The 24,449-nt window shown below is 37.4% G+C and overlaps 2 protein-coding genes across 2 annotated transcripts; both read left to right on the top strand.

The window, feature by feature from the left end:
* The first annotated feature begins 4,060 nt into the window (after positions 1–4,060).
* Positions 4,061–5,567, top strand: LOC135199820 (crustacyanin-C1 subunit-like). The gene is made up of 4 exons (XM_064227960.1): positions 4,061–4,205; positions 4,373–4,457; positions 4,987–5,106; positions 5,254–5,567. Exons 1-4 carry the CDS (start codon positions 4,062–4,064, stop codon positions 5,505–5,507), a joined length of 603 nt encoding a protein of 200 aa, XP_064084030.1. The 5' UTR covers position 4,061; the 3' UTR covers positions 5,508–5,567.
* Positions 5,568–11,518: 5,951 nt separating this feature from the next.
* On the top strand, positions 11,519–12,859 carry LOC135199671 (crustacyanin-C1 subunit-like). Its single transcript, XM_064227828.1, has 4 exons — positions 11,519–11,671; positions 11,798–11,882; positions 12,257–12,379; positions 12,594–12,859. Exons 1-4 carry the CDS (start codon positions 11,519–11,521, stop codon positions 12,857–12,859), a joined length of 627 nt encoding a protein of 208 aa, XP_064083898.1.
* Positions 12,860–24,449: the final 11,590 nt, after the last annotated feature.

Raw genomic sequence — 24,449 nt, 5'->3', positions numbered from 1 at the left:
TATGTGGGCGAGGTCTCGTGAGCTACGATGCATAATTTCGCTGCTTCCTAAAACAGACTGACTTTATACTCTTTCACAATATGACCAGTCTATTTTCCAGAATCCTCGTTAGAGGGCGCTAGTTACTCTCTCGGCGCGCACAACCGGCTCTTTACTCTTGAGCAGTTCACGAAGTCCACGTGCTGGTCATATTGATAAGACAAAATCCTCGCCCCTAGCCCCCTTCTGAAGGAAAACGATCTTTCTACGCAAACAGGATAAATAACTAAAAACCATCCGGGAACAACTATCTCCTGCCACGCCCGTCTATGGGTGGATTTGTGCAATCAAGGACACGTTGCCTTCAGCAACGGAATTTCTCTAAGATTATTTTTATTATCAAATACTCATATGTCCTCTGGTAAAGTGCCAGGTGTGGCCAGTAATACATGAAGTCAACTACACTGAAAGCCAGGCTGGCTGCCACATGAGCTCCCAAGACCATCTGGGAGCGGTGGATCACGAACTGACATAAACAAATTATTGCTGTCAAACTTATGGGAACTGTAATGGGCCACAATGAGACCTGAAAGACGGATGATCTCAGTGATGAGGTACTCAAAATGTCCACCACTTAATGGCGCCCTCCAAACGTCTTCAGCCTTATGAAAAACAGGTGTGTTGTAGACTACTGAACTCTCGGACAAAAATATTTTTTTGTACTTCATAAGCATAGGGACCTCTTACAAAAATTTCCGTATGTGCTCCTAATAATATCAACTAAAGGCGCAAGTTCGAATAACTTAAATTTCACGGTCAATAAAAAATTACTCAAGGAGTTTGAAGAGTTTGACCACCTCTCTTCAATAATACCGATAGCTGACCAGATTCCGGAAAACGTTCTAATAAATTGCATTATATTCAAACAAAAATCTAATTGAGGACAATAACAACAAATTAATAAAGAATAATAAATATTATGTTATTATAGTGATGATAATTACTTCACTAAATGACTCAGTTCCTTCATTTTTCTCTTCTTCCTTTCATCTAGTTTTCTGCTTAGTTAGCTTTCCAGGAGGTAACTTATTATCTTCTTGGTATCAATTTTATCATTATTTGCACATAATGAAAACCACGATGACCTAAAAACTACCTACTATTCACAAAAAACTTTCAAAATTTGACAGTAGGATAAAAGCTGCAAGGGAGAAGTGGAAAGGTGTAACTGGAATATTATGTGATATGCCAATCAAGTTACAAGTCAAGATTTATAGCTGAAGGATAAGACTATGGTTGAAGAAGAATTTAATGTATGGATCGGTAACATGGGCTCTAGGATGAGAAGAGGAAGTAAATCTTGAGACAGAGATGGGAATGCTGGGCTGGATTATGGGAATATCGCTGCTTGAGAGATTGGAAAAGGACGGAATAAGAAGGGTAGGCTCAGAAAAGATTACAGAGGTGTTAAGAGAGTCACGATTGAGGTGATATGGGCATGTGTTGAAGATGGATGACGAGGAGGAAGTGAAGAGGGCTTGGAAGGAACCTGCTAGAGGAAGAAGATCGAGAGGGAGACAGCGAATTAGATGGCGAGATAAAGTGAAAGAAGATACGGAGAGAAGAGGTTCGCTCGAGGTGCCGACTGTGATAGAAGGCACTGGAGAAGGTGCATCAGGCAACCGACCCCTTAGTGTATGGGTAACGGTGGGAAAGGGAGTGACACATATGACGAAAACCGAGGTTTCCTTAAGATACTCTCCTCAATTCTGTCCGAACAGGAATGCACGAATACGTCCTGTATGTCTTCAACCTAGATTCTAGAGAACCAATCAGGCAATTGATCACATGTTCATCCAAGGAAAACAAAAAACACTGTCCTCATGACATTAACGCAGTAGATCTCTGAGATTGCTGAAGGTATCAACATGAAATTTTGGCAAAAGATGTAACTCGAAGAGAAGAAATGGGTGACCAGACGAACCAAGGAAACGGACTTAACAGACTAAAGAAGGATCCCATCCTCTTGCAAGCATATAAAACTATGTACATCAATTACTTATGCAGCACATAGTTTAATACGTTATAGCCCAGGACGAAACAGACTTCCCTTTACAAAATCAATACATTGAACACCCACAGAATTGTATGATTATTTCTTATAAGACTTTTATAAATGTTAGCACTGAATAAGGAAATGTTTTCATTAAATTTCAACTTGTTAATAACACTTTCATAAAAAAATACTTCACTGACTAAAGCTACTCTACTCTTCCAATCTATACCGCTGAAATTCTTAAATTCTCCTCTGTAGACTTTGCATTTTTACAGTGGAACCGTATAGTCCCCTACTCATTTTTTCAAAACCTTTTCCCATTTACACATACCTTGCAAATCCTGGTCAGCCACTCAATCGCACTATTACTCATATGATTCGCCATCCTACATGTAATCCCATCAACAACTGTCTTTTCAATTCTTTAAATTCTTCATTCCAGTGAAACCCTCAGCAGTCACTTCAATGTGAACTCTCATACTCATAGCATTCTTTTCTACCCTTCTGTCTTCCACATTCAGATTTTGAAAATATTCTCTCCTTAGTCCTAGGACTGCATTTCCTTCAAGTAACATCTCTACATCTGCGGTTTTTGCTCTGAGATCCATCCTTTCGTTCATTAACCTCTCCGGCAGCGATCCTTCTGTGTGGAACAAGTTCTTGCTTACATCATCCCTTCTGTTTCCGCTTGCACCTTGGTTTTTTTTTTGTTTTTTTTTTTTTTACTTTGTCTTCTTGCACTTCGACTAAATCTCTCGTTACCTTATTCCGCCATTTACTGGTATTATTTTCATCTCCTGCTCTACTATTTTCACTAAGTTACCCGACGCCTTTATACCTATATATATATATATATATATCATATATATATCCTATATTATATTATATTTATATAATATGTATATTAATATATATATATATATATATATATGTATATATATATATATATATATATATATGTATATATATATATATATAATACATATATATATATATATATATATATATATCTATATATATATATATATATATACGTATATATGTGTGTGTGTGTGTGTGTGTGTGTGCACGTATCTAATATATATATGTATATATATATATGACTGGTAAAAAAAGTTCCTTTTATTAGATGGAATTCAACAGAATTCCATCTAATAAAAGGAACTCATAAAAAACACCAAAATATAGAGAGAAAAATACTATATTTCAGAGACTGCTGTCCCTCTCTTCAGGAAGAGAGAAACAGCAGTCTCTAAATACAGTTTTTTCTTCTCTATATTTTGGTGTTTTATGAGCTCCTTTTATTAGATATATTATATACATATATATATATATATATATATATATATATATATATATATATATATAGTATATATATATATATATATATATATATATAATATATATACATATATATATCAAAATACATTAATTCCAAGGTAGAGAGAATTAAATATTAAAAGACATTTGTAGCTCCAATAATTTATACGAATCACGGTGATGCGAAATAAATATTATATATATATATATATATATATATATATATAGATATATATATATATATATATATATATATACATACATATATGTGTGTGTACATATACATAGCATATTTATTAATTTATCGTTTTTCGCCTGTATTTCTACTCCTATTTTGTATGCTTCAGTAATCTTATTTCTCAACTATAATGTTCAGCAATTGTTTTTTTTCCAGTAATCTATATTTCAATTGAATGTAGTCTGGAATAGGTTCATTATACCATCGAGGAAACGATGGTTGGAGCTCAAAAAGCTCCGTTGTATGAAAACGGAGATTTTTATTCTATCTTTTTTCATGGCAGAGATAGACAAAGAAAGAAGCATCTCCAAGGCACTAATGAACGGCTGACCTTGACGAGAGGGAAAAACAAAAACAAAGTGTACCCGCCTTTAAGGCTTTCATTTGTGCATCTCCGTACCGAAGCCGAGCGATATATAAACCTCGGAAACTGCTTCCTGCCATGACTTCATTCGCAGCTCCCGAAACATGAAGCAACTGTCCCTCTCCCTCGTGGCCATTTTGCTGGCCCTAGATGCGGTCATAAGTATGCCTGACTTCGTGAAGCCGGGTCCATGCCCTAACGTGAACAAAGCGGTGCTGTGGGAACAACAACAAAGAAACCACTGGAAGGTATGTTCACCAGAAATAAGGACGAGTCATTAGATCAACTAGAGAAAAGTAGACGAACTTCAAAGTGAATCAAGTATACGCCTGCTTGGGAGTATACATTTCCAATGGAGTAAGCAATAGTTTGGCTATACTTTTTTTTTCATTCACCAAAGACTTTTATATTGCAGATGGACGGAGACTGGTACCAGCATTCTAGCTCCCCCAATCCCTTCGACCCGTTCGCGAAATGTGTTCTGTGGAGACTCGAATGCCGTAAGTAGAAGTTTTCCAAATATTGTATTTGTAGAATGGCAACTGATCTCGGAACTTTGTGGATAATTGTAGTGAATATCTTCATAGTTGCAGCCTTTCGAAGAAGAGAGAAGCAACGAGGCTTTGCAATTTAATCTGTATTCCCAATTTCACTTTTGAATTACATAATAGTTTAATTGTATTCTAGTCCTACTCTTGGCGATAGAAGACTTTGATAGTTTTCAGTATACTGCAGAGAGAGAGAGAGAGAGAGAGAGAGAGAGAGAGTCTATATTTTTAAATTTAGCAGTATCACGGCCAACAACAGAATATCCTAGATTGGCTTTACCAAGAGCAATCAGTATAAATCTGTAATAGAAGTTTTGAGATTTAAAGTCCGTGAAATAGGAATATAATCAATTATCATCGGATCTCGGTCCGAAGGTTCAATGAACCTGACAATTCTCCAATACAATATGTAGAAATTTCTCTTTCATAGTCTTATCTTGAAGAGAAGGAACCTAAAACGTAACGTTCTCTCTTTTCGCAGTTGGAGGAGCTTTCCGAACGGAGTCGACAGGCCTCGATGCAAATGGGGCCGCAAAGAAGACGCTGGGGTCACTTTTCTACGATTTACCTGGAAAGCAACTTGAAGTCACTCATGAGGGAGGTAATGCATTCTTGTTCCTGCCTTCTTTTCTTCACTATTGTTATCCAGACTTCATTTTTCTAGATGCGCAATTTAAGCCCCGTTGTGCGCGATAGCAAAAATTTGGATATTCCGCTGTCTTCACTTCAATATTTCATTGTCTTACAGTTCCGCCAGCGCCCCTGGTTGTACTCGACACCGACTACAAAAACTACGCTTGCTTCTACTCCTGCAATGATACACAGAAAAAATTCTATGCTGACTTTGGCTTCATCTTCTCTCGAACTCCCAATATGGATCCTAATCACGTCAGAATTTGCCACGAAGCCTTCAACAAAATTGGCGTCGATGCCACGGCTTTCGTCAAGACTTCCCAGGGGGCTGGTTGTTCCTACAACAATAAGCAAGTCGAGGTCGTCTGAACGTTTTTTTTTCCTTTTCTTTTATTTTGAGGTAGTGAGTAGGACAATCAAATCATAAAACCTGACAATTCGATGATAAATAAAGAATCATCATTATCTGGCTTTTAATTCCAAGATTATTCCACTTTGCTAGTTGACTTTATTAATATGGCAGAGGGGGTTGGATATCGATTCTAATTATAAATACCAGTGTTCGAGAGTGACTTGAAAGGTCGGAATCAGTATCAATTTTTTACCTTACTCGTTGGTCCTATCGATAACATCATTGAAATACTGATTTCTCCTCTGTCCGCACGGCGCTGGTTCGAAACCCCTTCGTTTAACATAAATGAAAATATATTAAGTTCCGAGGTAGAGTGAATTGGATATTAAAGGAGATTTGTAGCTCGATGTATACATACATATATATATATATATATATATATATAATATATATATATATATAATATATATATATATATATATGATATATATATATAATATATATGTTTTATATATATATTATATTAAATTTAGTATATATATATATTTATAATTTATATATTTATTTATATATTTATATATATATATATATTTATATATATATATAATATTATAATATTATTATTTAATATAAAATTTATTAATATTTATAAATTTTTATATATAATTATTATATATATATAATAATATAATATATATATATATTATATATATCTATATATATATATATATTATATATATATATATATAGTATTTATATACATATAGATATGTTATAAATTTGTGTTTATATATATGTATATATATATATATATATATATATATATATATATATATAATATATACATATATATTATAATATATATATATATATATATACTTATGTATATATAGTATATATATATATATATATATATATATATATATATATATATATATATCTATATATATATATATATATATATATATATATATAATATATATATATCTATATACATATATATATATATATAGATATATATATATATATATATAATATATATATATTATATATATATATATATATAATATATGGACATGGGAAGCCTGGCTATCAACCAACATAAAACAAGGAGCAGAAGGAGACATCATGAACTAGTATTTGTCCGTTTATTAGACGGGCTGACGTTTCGAGGACACAGCTTCATTTTGAAAGCTGAAAAAATCAATTATAATATAGAAATAGGTTACAAAGACTCAGAGTTAAGAAATTTACAAATGAAAAAATATAAAAAATAAACAAAAATTAAAAAACTAGTAAACTAGAGAATATCATTATTTCAAAACTAGTCAAGGGTAAAGGTGTGGTTCTTCTTTACCGCGATGATTATATTAAAATAGTGCTGAGTGTTTTAAATGACACGTCAATATTTAAAAGAATTTGTGTACCTAATTTTGCTACTATTTCTGTTTAGAAGATCGTATCAATAGATTCCTATAAAGTTTGTTTGATAATATGGTAACTGACAACAACACTTACCCTATTAGACCTATTTTCGCTTCCTATGAAACCCCTAATTATAAGATGACTAAGTTCCTAGTGCCCTTATTAAATGAATTTTCTATAAATAATTATTCAGACAAAAATTCCGAACATTTTACGGGCAATGTTTTCGTGCAAGATTCTGATTTATTTATGGTAAGCTTGGATGTCGAGTCTCTTTTTAGCAATTTCCCTGTGGAACAGACAATACAAATAATCTTAGACAAAATTTCACCCAACAAGATAATTTATTTCACGGTTTTAATTACAATAATTTTAAGAAAATGTTGCAACTGGCAGTGCAGGACACTGCCTTTATTTTGAGTAATACAGCTTACACTCAGGTTGAAGGTATGGCCATGGGCAGTACTCTTGGCCCAGTCTTTTCTAACATCTTCATGTGCCATCTAGAGGAACATTTGCCGGACAACTGTCCCCTCTCTTTCCTGCCTTTATTTTACAAACGATACGTAGATGAAGCCTTTTTACTCTTCCGAAATAAAGAGCAAGTTGATCAGTTTCTTAAATACGCCAACATAAAGTTCACGCTTGATCACGAAGACAACAATAAACTTGCATTTTTGGATATACCTGTGTCCCGTAACGAGCTGGGCTTCTGTACCTATATTTCTAGAAAGCGAACATATACTGATTTACGTACAAATTTTTATGGCAGTTGTCATTTTAATTTTCAATTAAATTCCTTAAGTAATCTCTTCCACAGGGCTTATACTTTATCCTCCACTTGGTTTGGTTTCCACCAAAAAATCTCATTTCTCCAGAACTATTTTTTTTAGATAATTGCTACCCATCCAAGCTTTTTTTAAAAACAATTGTATAACTTTCTTAACTGTAAGTTTGTTGCTGTTTTTAATATTCCTACTCTACCCTAATTAGCATTTTATTTTAGTATTCCTTTTATTCATGATAAGTCTTTTTATGTTCAACGGCACCTTCCGGCAGTTAACAGTAGTTATACCCAAGAACCCGTTAACCTTTGCTTCTCTTTTTAGACATAGAGACGAACTAAGCTCCCTGACGACTTCCAATGTGTTTATTTATATACCTCCCCAAATGTAAGGTGGGGAAATATGTGGGGGCTTCTCGCCGCTTACTAAAAGTCAGAATTGATTGTCATTGGAGAGTTACTTACAGAACAGGTAATTCATTTACTAATCCAGAATTTTCTAATGCACGGGATCATTTCAAGAGAAGTAAACAAGATATTGAATATAAACATTTTAAAATTCTCTCCAGAGACACCTCACCAAATCAATTAGCAATAACTGAATCTTTATACATTAAGAAACTTGTTCCTTTAAACAACCAGACTACCTCCAAAACACTGTACCTATCCTGAGTGTGCCTCTGTCTCTGTTTTTGTTTGATGTCATTTGGTCTTTGATTCTCCTCCTGAAAAATAGCGGTCTGTTTCCTGCATTATGTCAAATATTCTTTTAAATTTTTAAAATTTCTATTATTTTTTATGTGTAAATTTCTTAATTCTGAGTCTTTGTAACATTTTTATATGGTGTAATTGATTTTTTCAGCTTTGAAAATGAGGTTGTGTCCTCGAAACGTCAGCATGTTTAATAAACGGACAAATACTAGTTCATGACGTTTCCTTCTGCTCCATATTATATAAAATATATAGATATTATATATATTTAATATATATAATATTATATATAATATATATATATATTATATATATATATATATTATATATAAATATATTATATATTTTTTTATATATATTTTTTATATATATATATATATAGTATACATACAATATATATATGTTATATATATTATGATATATATTGTAACGATTAGTCGTTATTTGTTTTAAACAACCATTACAATGGTTGCATTGTTTCCCTTACCCGCCGTCGTTTATCGTCATGATTACGAGGTTACTTTTGTCATGGTGTGAGTGACACCTGCAGACAGGTTTTGGATGGCGACCTGAGAGGTTCTGGGAAACCTCGGTTAAGAAGGCAACAGCAGCATGGCAGTATTGGGGCAGCTGAAAATCATTTTTTGATTTCAGCAGGTATCACTTTACCTGTTGGCCGTGGTAGCAGATGGATGGGAGATGGCTAAACCATAGTCGTCCGTGGAGCAGTTTAGTTCCAGTTACACAACAGATATGTTGTATTGACGATTCTTCCGTGGTCATCTATGTGATGGCCGTGTTCCAGTTTGCAGTTGGTGACTGCTTCGATGTTTTCACGGAGATCGTCTGTTGGTATTCATCCTTTTCGACAGCTGGGTCTGTCGTGTCGTCTCTACGGAGATTGTTATGCTATCCGGAGTTATGCAGTTTGGTTTTATATGTCTGTTCTGCATGATTGTTTGTTTGCTGCTGGTTTATTAATGTTTAATTGTATATGCTGTTCGTTTACTATTGTTTATACTTATTATTGTATGATTCTGAATGCTGCCTATTTGTGTTATTATTATTTATGCTGTTCGTGTGATTGCCTGTTATTCATTTTTGGTGTCGAGCAAGTGTATGGCTCTGTTAATAATCCTATTGTAATTTGTCGAGCAAGTGTATGGCTTTGTTAATGATGTTATTGTAATTTTCGTCATTATATCTTGTGTCGAGCGAGTTTATGCTCCGGTGTAGTGTGATGTTCACTACTGTCAAAGATTGGTTGATTTATTGATTTTGATAATTGATCACTGTGTATTTTCGCCACCCAAAACCTGGTCTCACTTGTAAATGTAATTTAACTTGTAAATAAATTATTATTAGGGTTATTTTTGTGATTGTTCAGTCCTCCTCCTTGATTTGTCTTGCTTTTCGTCTGTCATTACAGCCCAATTTCTTGTTTTTATTTTGAACCTGCTGGTCTCTAATAACGAGACCATTACAATATATATATACATATATATATATACATATATATACAAGTTATTGAGAGCCCACTTCAACAGAAAACTTTTTAACTCTCAGTAAATTACTGCCAGATATGTTTAGGCAGAAAATGGAAAACAAATTAAATGAGCTTAACTAAGTCAGGTGATCACGACAATGGAAAGGAAATACCTTAAACCAGCAAAGTCAAGAATTTATTAAACTACTGGTATGGGTCATAAGTGGCTTATTTAAAATAAAGACGCTTGTAAAGGTTTCTTTGGAGAAATAACATGAATAGCCATAACTTAGAATAAATCAGATTAGTTTGGTGCAAGTACAGTGGGACATATATTGCATCAAATAATTTCAAGAATTCATGAATCGCTGTATTTCTATAGCCTCACAAAAATACACAAAGGCAAGATTCCTCTAAGACTGACCATTTCCAAAATCTTAGCATGTATCTTTTTATTTTGAAAGGGGCCATTTCCCATCTTCTTCCCAGCTCCTTATATCAAACCTTCTGAAGGTATATGGACAAAATTCAACGACGAGAATAATGCAATTAACGATGTAAGTTAATCAATTGCTTCGTTATTATCGAAGGTGCTTATAAAAAGAGAGATGGCATTTTAGTCAAACATAATGATATCACATACCATTTCCAGCTTCTTCTAAATAAAAATTAAAGTAAAAAAAAAAAAAAAAAAACATTAAATATGCGTCGAACAGCAATCATGATTTCTATACAGCGTATAATGCTGTATAAAATGATCGTCTGTGGCCCATGAAACTTTGTCACTGGCCGGTGGCGGCCTGCGTTGTTGGCACTGATGAAACTTTGTCACTGGCCGGTGGCGGCCTGCGTTGTTGGCACCTACAGTGGTACGAGATGCACGAGCGTAGCTAACTGTAACCTGAAAAAATAAAAAAAACTGCTGAGGTTATAGGCTGCAATTTAGTATGGTAGATGATTGAAGGGTGGATGATCAACTTAGTACTTTTGAAGATCTGAGGGAGGACAATAAAAGTTTTCTTTTACAGAAAATAAAGAATCCTAACTAGTGGTACTATGCATTTTCAATAATGCATTTTCGTTAGATATTTCTATAGACACAAATTTGAGTATACCGTGCAGACCACGCAACTTAATTCTAATAATCTATAATTATGGTTTACTTCTAAACCTTAATAATAAACCTTTTTAATCCAGAGATATGAGTCTCACAATCTTCAAAGCCTTTCCAACAATCACCAGCAATTTTGCTAAGCCTTCCAATATATTATTAATGGTGAAATTATTTTATTCCCTCCACCCAGCATCTCTTTATTCCTTATCATATGACGATATTAGGTCTCACGTCACCCTACTTCTTACATCTGATGGATGGAGGAAGCCCCACGAGTCCAGTTGCGACCATCATAGAGAGAGAGAGAGAGAGAGAGGAGATTAATTACCTTGATAACATATGGACATAAGAGCTATAAGGAAAATAGACTACGTTTATGATTGAGGGGGAGAAGATTGGGCGTGCGTTTGTTTATCCATGGCCACTCCCTGCTCCTCTGCTCAGCAGAAGGTAAGTATATAAGACGTACTTCGCAGGACCTCCTCAGTTCTGCATCGAACCTAGGAAAATGAACGCCTTCCGCTCTCTCCTCGTCGCCATCCTAGTGATGGGTGGGACCGCCTACCGGAAGCTCAATATTCCGGATTATGTGGTCCCTGGAACATGTCCTACAATCAATGAGAAACAGCTCTGGGAAATGCAAAAGCCCAGACTTTTCCAGGTACTCAAGTGTCGTTCCCATATTTTGAAATAAAGTCATTGTCAAAATGTGTGGTGGGCCTTCCTAACGAAGACAGAAAACCCGACGAAAATGCGATTGATATTTATTTTTCTGTCCTTCTTTCAGATGGGAGGGATATGGTACCAGATTGCTAACACTCCTATGGAATTTCAGCCCATCGATAAATGTTTGCAGGTCAAATACACCTGGGGTGAGTTCCTGTTATCAGGAAAATACACTTATTTTTGGTATAATAAAAGAAAAAGATTAGTTAATATGTAATTAAATCTGTTCATAATCACAACGTGATTGGTACTCTTTTTTTCTTTTTTTTTTTCTAGTTATCCAAAGACCTTTCCAGATAAATAATACAGTTTCATTTGTTATTACGTCAAACATAATTCAGAATTTGCAAGACGTTAAAAAATATTGTCAGTAAATACAATAATACATAATCATGAAAAATTTACTGTAACAATGCAATCCTACCTATTTCAACTAGGCAATGCATTCTTCCTACCCTTAATGCATTAATCCACTAAACCTTCCAAGAGGAACTCGCTCACAAATCCATTCCGATTCCAGACGGAGAGGGCTTTACCACGGCTGCCATGGGTCTCTCGAGAGATGGGGTCACCATGAAGAACGAGGGAAGGCTGTATCCTATGCCTTACGACGAGCCACGACTAGAGATCACTGCGGAGCATTGTAAGCTGCGTTCAGAATTATGCCTTTCTCTTTCCCCGGACCAGTTTCTCTCTAGTACACTTATTTATCAATGCCGGTTATTTATTTATGTACATGGAAAGTATACAACTGAATACATAGATAATTATACATCACATCCTTTCTTCAGTTATCACTGTCAACTCTGAACCGACTCTGCAACAATAGCGATAACATTCTGTCGTCCATTTCACAGCCATTCCAGCGCCGCTGGTCATCCTGGACACCGACTTCTACAACTACGCCTGCCTCTATTCCTGCATGGAAATGGGTGGCAGGTATATAACCGACATGGGCTTCGTCTACTCTCGCAAGCCGCAACTGCACCAGGCCTACCAGGGGACGTGCGACGAGGCCTTCAGGAAGGCTGGTGTGGACCTCAAGCGGTTCGTCAAGACCTACCAAGGAGACACTTGCACATATTCAGAAGGAAGAGTTGATGGACAGCTGTCGTGGGCTTAAAATGAAAGCGGACATGGCGTTCTCTGATTTCCATAGGTTTATTTGTCCATCTACCAGCAAGATTCTGTGAAAATTAACAAACGAATGTTTCAGGAGATTAACTGGGTATGAATTCGAGTCTGAATCCAGATCCAGTAAAACTTTTTGATGACTTCGTTCATTGTTATTGTCACAGATGTGCATTTAATAGAAAACGGGAGTTTCCCGTTGCTGGTAAAAGAAGGCAATTGATGCAGAATAATGACGAAGGATTGCCGTCTCCCTGTAATGCTCGTTTTGTTATTGTAATATTCAGCTTCCTATCATGACGAAATAAAGCTCTGAGTGAATTACCCCCCTTTTAATTAACTTTTTTCAATTTTATGACTATTATACTGTCTCAAGACTAAACTGAATACGTTGTTTGAATTAAGCATGACTATCATTGGTGTCTAGATGGTACTATGGTACACCGGACATGATAGGCTATACAGACAAGCAATGGGCTATTCCAGCCATCAACGCTTAAGATAGTGAAAAGAGAAATTTGAAGTGGATGGAAGAAAGGAAGTGAGGATTGAGATAATGTAATATTCTAAAAAGCAAAAGCAGACATGGGGCGATGGAATGCTGCAAGCCCTGAGTACTCCCACAGTGTACCAAATGTACAGCGAAAGATGAAATTTTGTTGAAGGCAGTTATGTTGATCAAGAAACACACTCCGACACCCAAGTTAGTAACGTGGGCGAGGGCATAATTTATTTCTATTCATACATAAATTGCATATGGGAATCTAACCTTACACACAGTACAATTTAGCAGCCATGACTTTAAATGAGAAATTTGACAAACTAAAGAACGAAAACAAAATGATGCATAAAAAGAACAGCGCTATGAAAGCAATATTTTTCTGTTAATTTGACTAAAAATACATATTCGCTATCACGTCCAGCAGTGTTAGAGCTATCCTTAACGAGTTCCTTGAGTCTGGATGATTGGTCAGATATTTCTGGATATCTGATATGTGTTTTTAGTTTATTTGTAACCGAAAACTACGTAGATGGCTTTGTCTGTCCTTCTGCACTTTTGTGTCTGCCCTAGATCGTAAAAACTACTGAAGCGCTCGAGGGCTACAGACTGATATGTTGATCATCCACCCTCCAATCATCAAACATACCAAATTGCAGCCCTCTAGCCTCAGTAGTTTTCATTTTATTTAGTTACAGCTAGTCCTGATCATGCGTCTAGCAACGCTATAGACAAGACACCACCAGGCCGTGTCTGAAAGCTTTATCGGCCACGGCTCAGACAGCATTATACAGAAACCGCCATAAAATAGATCTATTTTCGGTGGCCTTGATTATACGCTGTATAGAAAACTCTATTGCACCGAAGAAACTTCGCCGCATTATTTACGATTTTGTATTGGCAATCCGCAAAATGTTGGTATATAGCAATTCTACCTAATATTGATATATAGTCCCATTTTTACAATGGGAGTTGAGACACCTCTGAATGTCAGCCTCACTGGCCCTCAGCTACTACTTGGGTCTCAAGGGGACAGATGGCGAATATAATTGCTCCCAAGGGAACCGAAGCTTTTGAAAACTGGACTGTTTAATAAACTTTAAAATCCGTAGTAATCTGGCAAGCCCTCGATATAAGAAACAACGGCTACATGATCAAAACCAAAGGGAGACAACTTCCAACAAAGACAAAGGGACCGTTATTCGAAAAGCAATTATAATTATTCATTTATTTTTGTTTCTATTTTCCTGTCTATACTTTTTGTGTATAGGTGCATCAGCCATTACATAAGCACTGCAGTGACGCATTCTATGTCTTTTTAAGTCCAGCTTAATCTAAAAACCAACTTACCATTTGATAGAGGATCCCAATTTCTCTGATAATGGATGAGATTATAGCTAAAACAGCTGCCGAATAAAGATAAAGAAGTAGAACAGGTTGACAAGATATTACAGGAAATGAGAAAAGTGATGGCATAAAGTAAGGGACACCACAAGGGCATTAGCAACTATAAAAATGCCTACGAAAGGACCATAACAAAAAAAAAAAAAAAAAAAAAAAAAAAAAAAAACACCAATACACTGGATGTGCCTATTTTTCTTTGATTCATGACACTTATCGGTATATTTCCATAATACTCAGATTACCATAGTTTCAGCCGATGATTATCATCTTTAATACATGAATACAGAACACCGAAATTTGATTATCGTGGCGAATTATACCCTTAATGAAACTCACGTTAATAGCTTCAACATGCGTCTATTTACCGGGACCTCGTCTGAGTTTTATCCGGACTCTGTTTTCCCGGTCACGCTTCAGGGAGGAGACCACTCAGTCTACTGACTTTTCTTTGCTTTTAAGATCCCTCTTTTGAAATGACTCCAATTACAAAAACGAGCTTAATAGAAAAAACAAAAAATTTTCTGGAGGGGCGGGTTTTTTTTTCTTTTTTTTCTTACAAGAGAAAACGCTTTTTTGAAGATGACGAAAAGGTGTAATTAACAGAAACAACCTTTCATGTAAAATGAATTTTTTTTAGAGATTTTTTGAATAAGCTTTTGAAGCGGACCTCCTACTTTTCAAAACTACCTCTAAAAACAATATTTTTTCGAAAGAGCCTACATAATGAAAGACAGTATTCTCCAGGGAAAAAAAAACTTTTTAAAATACTTTGTTAAAAAACGTTTTCATAAACAACAAACATTTTATAAGACCAAGCTTTAAGCCCCCTTCAAAAATTTGATTTTTCTAAAAGCGTATTTTTAAAATTTGTTTTATTATTAATTTTTTCGCTTTTTTTTATTGAAAACTTAGATCAGAAAAACTTAAAAGTTGCATTTTACCACAGCTTGGTTGAGAGCTGAATCTGACATTTACCAAAAACGTTTTGCAATATCATCCAAATCTTCGAGCCATATGACAGATCCTCTGTCTTCCAGAGGGCAAAACACCTTACGACTTGCAATGGGAGGTTTACGTTGCTGACGTGGCAAAAGAACAAAATTCAGCTCTTCCCGAAAAAAATATTGTTTTTATCTGAATCTCACTGAAACAGCAACACTTCCCGAATGCTACAATTATTATTATTATTATTATTTTTTTTTTTTTTTTTTTTTTTTTTTTTTTTTTTTTTTTTTTTTATCACAGTCCTCCAATTCGACTGGGTGGTATTTATAGTGTGGGGTTCCGGGTTGCATCCTGCCTCCTTAGGAGTCCATCACTCTTCTTACTATGTGTGCCGTTTCTAGGATCACACACTTCTGCATGAGTCCTGGAGCTACTTCAGCCTCTAGTTTTTCTAGATTCCTTTTCAGAGATCTTGGGATCGTGCCTAGTGCTCCTATGATTATGGGTACAATTTCCACTGGCATATCCCATATCCTTCTTATTCTATTTTCAGATCTTGATACTTATCCAATTTTTCCCTCTCTTTCTCTTCAACTCTGGTGTCCCATGGTATTGCAACATCAATGAGTGATACTTTCTTCTTGACTTTGTCAATCAACGTCACGTCTGGTCTGTTTTTTGGCACGTATCACCCTATCCGTTCTGATACCATAGTCCCAGAGGATCTTTGCCTGATCGTTTTCTATCACTCCCTCAGGTTGGTGCTCGTACCACTTATTACTTGCAAGTAGCTGATGTTTCTTGCACAGGCTCCAGTGGAGGGCTTTTGCCACTGAATCATGCCTCTTTTTGTACTGGTTCTGTGCAAGTGCCGGGCATTCACTTGCTATGTGGTTTATGGTTTCATTTTTCGTATTGCACTTCCTACATATGGAGAGATGTTATTTCCGTCTATCGTACTTTGAACATATCTGGTTCTTAGGGCCTGATCTTGTGCCGCTGTTATCATTCCTTCAGTTTCCTTCTTTAGCTCTCCCCTCTGTAGCCATTGCCAATTGTCATCGCTGGTAGTTCTTTAGTCTGTCTCATGTATTGTCCGTGCATTGGTTTGTTGTGCCAGTCCTCTGTTCTTTCTGTCTTTCTCCTGTCTCTGTATATTTCTGGGTCTTCGTCTGCTTTTATTAGTCCTTCTTCCCATGCACTCTTTAGCCACTCGTCTTCACTGGTTTTCAGATATTGCCCAAGTGCTCTGTTTTCGATGTTGACGCAGTCCTCTATACTTAGTAGCCCTCTCCCTCCTTCCTTTCGTGTTATGTATAGTCTGTCCGTATTTGCTCTTGGGTGTAGTGCTTTGTGTATTGTCATATGTTTCCTGGTTTTCTGATCTATGCTGCGGAGTTCTGCCTTCGTCCAGTCCACTATTCCTGCGCTGTATCTGATTACTGGCACTGCCCATGTGTTTATGGCTTTTGTCATATTTCCGGCGTTGAGTTTTGACTTGAGTATCGCCTTGAGCTCTGCATATATTCTTTCCTGATCGTGTCCTTCATCTCTTGGTGTTTTATATCTCCTCCTTCCATTATTCCCAGGTATTTGTATCCTGTCTCATCTATGTGTTTGATGTTGCTCCCATCTGGTAGCTTTATCCCTTCAGTTCTCGTTACTTTGCCTTTTTCTATGTTGACTAAGGCGCATTTTTCTATTCCAAACTCCATCCTGATGTCCCCAGATACAATCCTTACAGTCTGGATTAGGGTATCTATTTCCTTGATGCTCTTACCATACAGCTTGATGTCGTCCATGAACATCAGATGGTTGATTCTGTTGCCTCTTTTCTTGAGTTGGTACCCGGCATCCATCTTCTGTAGTACTTTTGTCATGGGAATCATGGCTACTACGAAGAGTAGTGGGACAGTGAGTCGCCCTGGAAGATCCCTCTCCTGATATTTAACCTCGCTAGTCTTATTCCAGAGCTTGTAAGTATTGTATTCCAGTTGCGCATTGTATTTTTGAGGAAGCTGATGGTATTTTCCTCTGCCCCATATATTTTATTGGCATTCTATTAGCCATGTGTGTGGTATCATGTCGAAGGCTTTCTTATAGTCTATCCATGCCATGCTTAGGTTGGTTTTCCTTCTCCTACTGTTTCTTCATTACCATTTTGTCTATCAGGACTGGTCTTTTGTGCCCCTACACTTCCTTCTGCAGCCTTTCTGTTGGTGGGGGTATGGTGTTTGTCTCCTCTAGGTAGTTGTATAGCCTTTCACTGATGATACCTGTTAGTAACTTCCACATTATTGGTAGGCAGGTGATAGGCCTGTATTACTGGCTATATTTCCCTTACTCTTGTCTTTTTGTACTAAGGATGTTCTTCCTGTGGTCATCCATTTGGGTGCTTGGTGATTTGAGATACAATGCTGGAGTTGTTCTGCTATTCGTGGGTGTAGGGCTTGAAGTTTTTGAGCCAGTATCCATGGACTTCATCGGGACCTGGGGCTTTCCAGTTTGGCATTTTCTTTAGTTGGTGTCTGACTGTGTCTGTCGTGAGTCTGGGAATCTTTTGTTTTATTCTCCCTGTTTCTTCTTCCTTGACTTCCTGGAGCCATGTTGCATGTTTGTTGTGTGATACCGGATTGCTCCATATGTTTTCCCAGAGTCTCTTACTTGGTTCGGCTTCAGGAATTTCTGGGTGGTTGTCTTCCCTCTTAGTTGGCTGTATAGTCTTTTCTGGTTGGTTCCGAATAGTTTGTTCTGTTGGTATCCCTTATTCCTGTTCATGTACCGTTGGATCTTATGTGCTTTGGCCTTAAGCCTCTGTTTTACATCTTCTATTGTGTTATTTAGTCCCCTCTCTTGTACTTTGTATTTCTCGTTGAGTTCCTCCCTTGTTTTCTTGCTTCTTAGCCTTTTTTTCTGCCATCTCTTTCAGTTTACTCAAATCAGATCTCATCACCATGATTTGCTTTTCCAGGCGCCTTTTCCAAGGAGGTTGCTGTTTTGGTTTCTGTTGGGTTGGTTGTGCTGGTGGTGTTGGTGTTCGAATTCCCATCAGTTCTGCTACTAATCTTGCTCCTGCATATGTCAAGTTATTTGTTTCTGTGATACTGGTGGTCTGTATTATGCCCATTATTTCATTGACCTCACTTGTTTTCTCCCTTAATTTCTTGGTGTTGTAGGCTTTCATGGAGGGGATCTTTGTTCTCTCTGTATCTGGCTCCATCCATTGTCTAATCTTTTCTACCCATTCCGTCCTCTCTGTTACTTCGTCGGTGTTTCTTCGTGTGTCGTTGTTTGATACCTCATCCTCCCTGTCGTCTTCTGTGGCTTCGTTTCTCAGTTCGTCTTCGTGTAATTCGTTGTCGTGTGACATTTCCCTTTCCAGTTCTTCTCTTTCTGTTGGGGAGAGCCAGTTCTTTTTCTTTATGTTCCTTACTTGGTCTGCCAGCCTCTGCTCTGTTTGGGGGGTGTTATTCCTCTCATTCCAGATGTTGACCAATCTTCTTCTATATCCTCTCTCCGTCGGGTTGCTTCTGATGTAGCATCTCCATATTCCTATTTTCTCTCTTGGCCATTTCTTCCTTTTGCCTCTGTAGCTCCAATCTCAGGCTGTTGATTACTGTCGTTGTGGTGATCAGTTGCTTGATGACGACCTCCAAGTACCTGACCGTCTTCCCCTTCAATTGGGTTGAATACCTGGTTGCCGGACGAAGCTCCTCTGTTGCCAGAGGTTCCATTTACGTCGTTGTGGTTTATTCCTTCATTTCTTTCCATCATTGCTGAGTTTTGCTATTTAACCCATAGCTGGACCCTACCCAATCAGGGATAGGTACTCATTTACAGCTGAGTAGACTGAGGAAATTATGGTAAAGATCCTTTCCCAAGGAATCAACGCCGAGGAGAGCGGTCACCCATCCAACAACTGACCAGAGCCAATGTTGCTTAACTTGACTTAAGTCTATTGACGACCTAACCCACTCCTCCACGGCGCCACATTATTATTATTATTATTATTATTATTATTATTATTATTATTATTATTATTATTATTATTATTATTATTATTATTATTATTATTATTATTATCCAAAGCACAACTAACGGAAAATCCCAACTGACAATGAACTATCTTCTTAATGGAAAACTTACTGTTAATTACAAATATTGCAGAAGATGCAGTGATTCGTTCCAACGCCATCCGAAATTTGTTCACAATGGCATTCATTTATGAGGAAACAATAATAAAACGCTACGATTCCCTTTACGTTGTTGAGTTTTAAAAAAATGTGGTGATATTTGTAGGAAAATGATCAAATTCAGTTTTTTAACCCGGAGATTTGGGGTTCACTGACTGATCGACAGAATGATTAACTAATAAGATGAAATGTAACTCTATGCTCTGGACCTTTCATAATTCTTATTCTCCCGTGATTATGCAACAGACTGAAAATCACTCGCGATGAAATTCGCTAGCTATGTTGCCAAATGTTGATATTTTGTTAATATCTGTCTATCTATCTAACTATTTACCTAATCATTTATTATCTAACTATTAACCTCCGGAAGGAACTAGTTCTATTTTTTGTGGGGCTTATATCATATGACGTTTCCAGCCTCCAACTCTTCCTTCTTTGTACAATAGGAAAACGTATTATCTTTTTAGACCCAAAAGATGAAATCAAGTATAAACGGGCGAAACATCAGTCGAGCATTACACTTTTGTATTCATATTTTGCATTCGAATTTGAAAGGTGTCTTGAAGAAGAAAAAATCAAAATAAGCTGAAATGAATAGCGAGTAATATTAATTATGCTTTTGCTTAGTCTCTGATCAACCTTTCATCCGTCTTCTTCCATCCAGTTCATATGAGGTTACTCCAATAATCTGTATGTTTATTCATCGTCTCCAGGTCAGTAGGTTCAACTGTCAACCTCTATTCAATTTCTTCCCTGAAGAAAAAAATATATCCAAGGAGTCCATTCAGCTTGGTTTCAATACGGTAAAATGAAATCTCAGGTCGATATGTTAATCCGACTGACAATAAATTGGGCAGAATTTAGGTTAATCCTTGTATGACGATATGGAGTCGGTTTATAAAGGGTTTCATAGCTAAAATTGGATAAAGAACTTCTGGAGATTTAAAAGTCTGTACAGAATGGTTGTGTTAAAATCTACAGGTGATTCCCTAGTTTAATAAAAGTCTAAAAAGATGTTGCGTCTGAAATGCCTTCCTGAATATCCGGAATTTCTACCACGATCCTTTTACTGTAATAAAAATTGTTCTATAGATAGAACTGGCAACGGTGCCATCGCACCCGTATCATAAAGGACTATTAGTGACGAAAGACATTCGAGATCGAGACGACGTTGTGGGCGCATTATCAGTCTCCGTCGCAAATGTGACAGAGTCAGCATGTTAATTTCTATCTTCGGCTTTTATTTTACCAGGGATTGTATGACGTTTGCGGCTTTTATACACTTCTTAGCAAGGAAAATGTAGTCTATGCTCGGGAATCTGGAGACTTCAGTTTTAATTGGTCATTCTTATCGTACATCCACACATAGAAAACGAGGAATTTGGATGGATGGATGATATTTAGGGCAAAAGCACGAGGAGAGTCAGCGCCGTAATGAAGAATAAATAAATTACATTATGGTAAACGAATTAATGAATTAAAAAAGAATTAATTAATAAATAAAATGAGGGGATGTGGCCAATAAATAAGATAAAGATATGAAGTTTAATGCACGGTGCAGTGATAAATATATATGTATATATTAAAAAATTTAGTCATTAAAAATCTGTATGATGTGGTATATATATATTAAGAAAATTTGGGATGATTTATTTGCATTTTGTTCCTACTTTCCCCTTCTACTTTCGCCAATTCATAGTTATAAATAGGGCGAGATTCAATGGTTAACAATGCAGATTATCTGTATTGGGAACAGCATAAATAAAAAGCTTCCTAAACATTAAGCTCGATATGTAACCCTTCATCCTCTCCTGGTTTTTAGGATATTCTGAAGCGCCAATGAGCTATGAATTTCATGTCTCCCAGGACAGAGAAGCTCCTGGTTAAAAGCTATTAACCTCTTGGGAAAAGAAATGCCCTCTGGATGGAAGATGAGCTTATCTCCTGAAACTGATGGCATCAACAATTACCGTCAGATCAGTCTCCTTGCTTTGGGCTACTAGAGGATGGGTAGTAGGCAGTGCGACCTTGTTGTCCTAAGAAGTACCAATGGTTTAGTGTGAGGCTGCAACACCCAAGGGCAAATGGGCACCTGATTAAAAGTTGTGGATCCCTTTGGAAGGAAATACCCTCTAAACTGGAACTGAGTCTCTTCCTATGAGGCCAGTGGTAATCACAGTATGCCTTACAAAACACCGGGCATTCTTGCTAACATGGATAATGTCATTCAACAATTAGCTGAAGTCAAGAAATCTCATTTTAAAAATTTAAAAAAATGCTCGTGCTATTGTTTCTCGCATTTTTATGTATACACACACACACACACACACACACACACACACACCACACACATATATATATTATATATATATATATATATATATATATATATATATATATATATACTATGTATATATATCTTGGGAGTAGACCCTCTCTTAAACAAGTCCTATTGGAAAGGATTGCTGCATCAGCTCCATTAATTTTGTATAGAGTCTTCTCTATTTTCCTTATTAAGGATTTCTCAATGTTGCTGAAACTGACAAGCAACGTGCGAAAGGGGGTCGTCAAATCCGGTGTAGTCATATTGAATTATTTTTTTACTGCTATTACTACTACAATTTTTCGTTTCCTCTTCTCTCTCTCGTCTCTCTCTCTCTAACGTTTCGCCCAGATCTGCCAGGGCATAATCACAGCGATGGTTTCTGGAGGACTGAATCTTGGTGGTGAGTCCTTCTCTTTATATTACGGTCGTGCGGGCACTCACCTGGAGCCGGGTTTTCAGTGGCTGCGACCATGTTGACGTAACTCCTGGTATTTTTTCCATCCTCTTCAATATTGGTCCGATCCTGTTCGCTGGTGTTATTGTCTTGAGGGGTGCTGGGCCTTCCTCACTCAGGTGGGCAGCAGGAAGGGTTCCTGTGTCGTATTTAGGAGGGGTTTTTGTTCGAGAATGAATAATGCCTCAAGGAGGCGTAGGTGTCGCTGATCAGGGGCTGTTCCGATTATCTCCGTGTTTTTCACGATGTCTTCTCGCACTACGTGCTGTTGGTGGGCGGTGAGGGCATGGTGTTTAATGGCACCGTTCTGGGCGTGACAAGAGATCCTCTTAGACAGTCGTAACGTTGCCATTCCAATATAGACTCCAGGACATCCTTGGATAGGGCATGTGTACCGGTAGATGACTTTTTTCTGCATCAGGGGGTCTCATGTTGGCGGGGTGGGGTTATTCCTCATAACCAGGTCTCTTGTTCTTCAGTTCTTATAATAGATCATAAGAGAGAGCCTCTTCGCTTCCTCCACGGGGGTGATGTTCTCTAGTTCTCTTCCACAATCTTCTTGATGCATCTCTCCTCTTCTTTGTATCCGGGGGTGCATGAAGGACTTGTAGAAAATTCGTACATCCTCGGAGGGGGATTCTCTTTATTCTCTTCGTCCTCCAGGTACCATTTGTTCAAAGCTGTTTTTATCTCCCGGTTGATCAGCTTTTTGGAGTAACCATTGTTAATCATCATTTGTGAGGCTCGATCCAGTTCTGCGTGGGTGTCCTACCATGCTGAACAATGCGTCAAGACCCTCCTCACAAAGGCCCTGACGGTGGTGGTCTTGAACCTCGCAGGACACTCACGCTCTCCATTTAAGCAGTCCCAAGTTGGTAGATTTGGTGTAGACGGTGGTGGTCATCTTCGGGGTAGTCTTTGCAATTAGGACATCGAGGAAGGGGAGGCGATCTTCGCTGCTGAATTCAATAGTGAAATTAAGGGCAATGTTGCACAGGAACTGCTGGCGAAGGGCTTCAACCTGTTCCTCGGAGTCAGCTTGAATAAATATGTCGTCAATGTATCTAGCATACGTCTGGGGACATCGGTGCTGTGAAAAAACCCTCTCTTTAACGGTACCCAACCCATAAGTTGGCAAAGAGGACGCCCAAGGGTGACCCCATTGTCACGCCTTCTTTCTGACGAAACATCTGTCCTCTGTGGGTGGTGATGGGGGCTCTCTTCGTACAAATGTCTAGGAGTGTCTTAAGGGATTCTTCCGGGATGTTCGGAGGTTGCATGTCAGGGTTCCTGTAGACCTTTTCCAATATGATGCCTATTGTTGGTAAACAGGGACTCCACGTCGAGGGACGCCATAGTGCCGTCGCATGGGGAATCCCGGATTTTCTCCAGGAACTCTGCCGAAGAAGTAAGGCAAAATTTGGAGGGGGTATACGGCGCCAGGATTTGTTAAGGCGTTTTGCTAAAGAGTAGATCAGGGCAGGTGTCTGGCTGATGATGGGGTGTAAGGGGTTACCTGTCTTGTGCGTTTTCACGTTACGACTGTCTAAGAGGATCTCCTGTCACACTCAGAACCGTGCCATCAAACACCATGCCCTCATCGCCCACCAACAGCACGTCGTGCGAGAGGGCATCGTGAAAAACACGGAGATAATCAGAAGAGCCCCTAATCAGCGATGCCCACTCCTCCTTGAGGCGTTATTCATTCTCAAACAAAAACCCCTCCTAAATACAACACAGGAATCCTTCGTGCTGCCCACC

Source organism: Macrobrachium nipponense, chromosome 26 (genome assembly GCF_015104395.2).
Source record: "Macrobrachium nipponense isolate FS-2020 chromosome 26, ASM1510439v2, whole genome shotgun sequence".
Taxonomy (NCBI): Eukaryota; Metazoa; Arthropoda; class Malacostraca; order Decapoda; family Palaemonidae; genus Macrobrachium; species Macrobrachium nipponense.
This window is presented reverse-complemented; position numbering and strand designations above follow the sequence as displayed.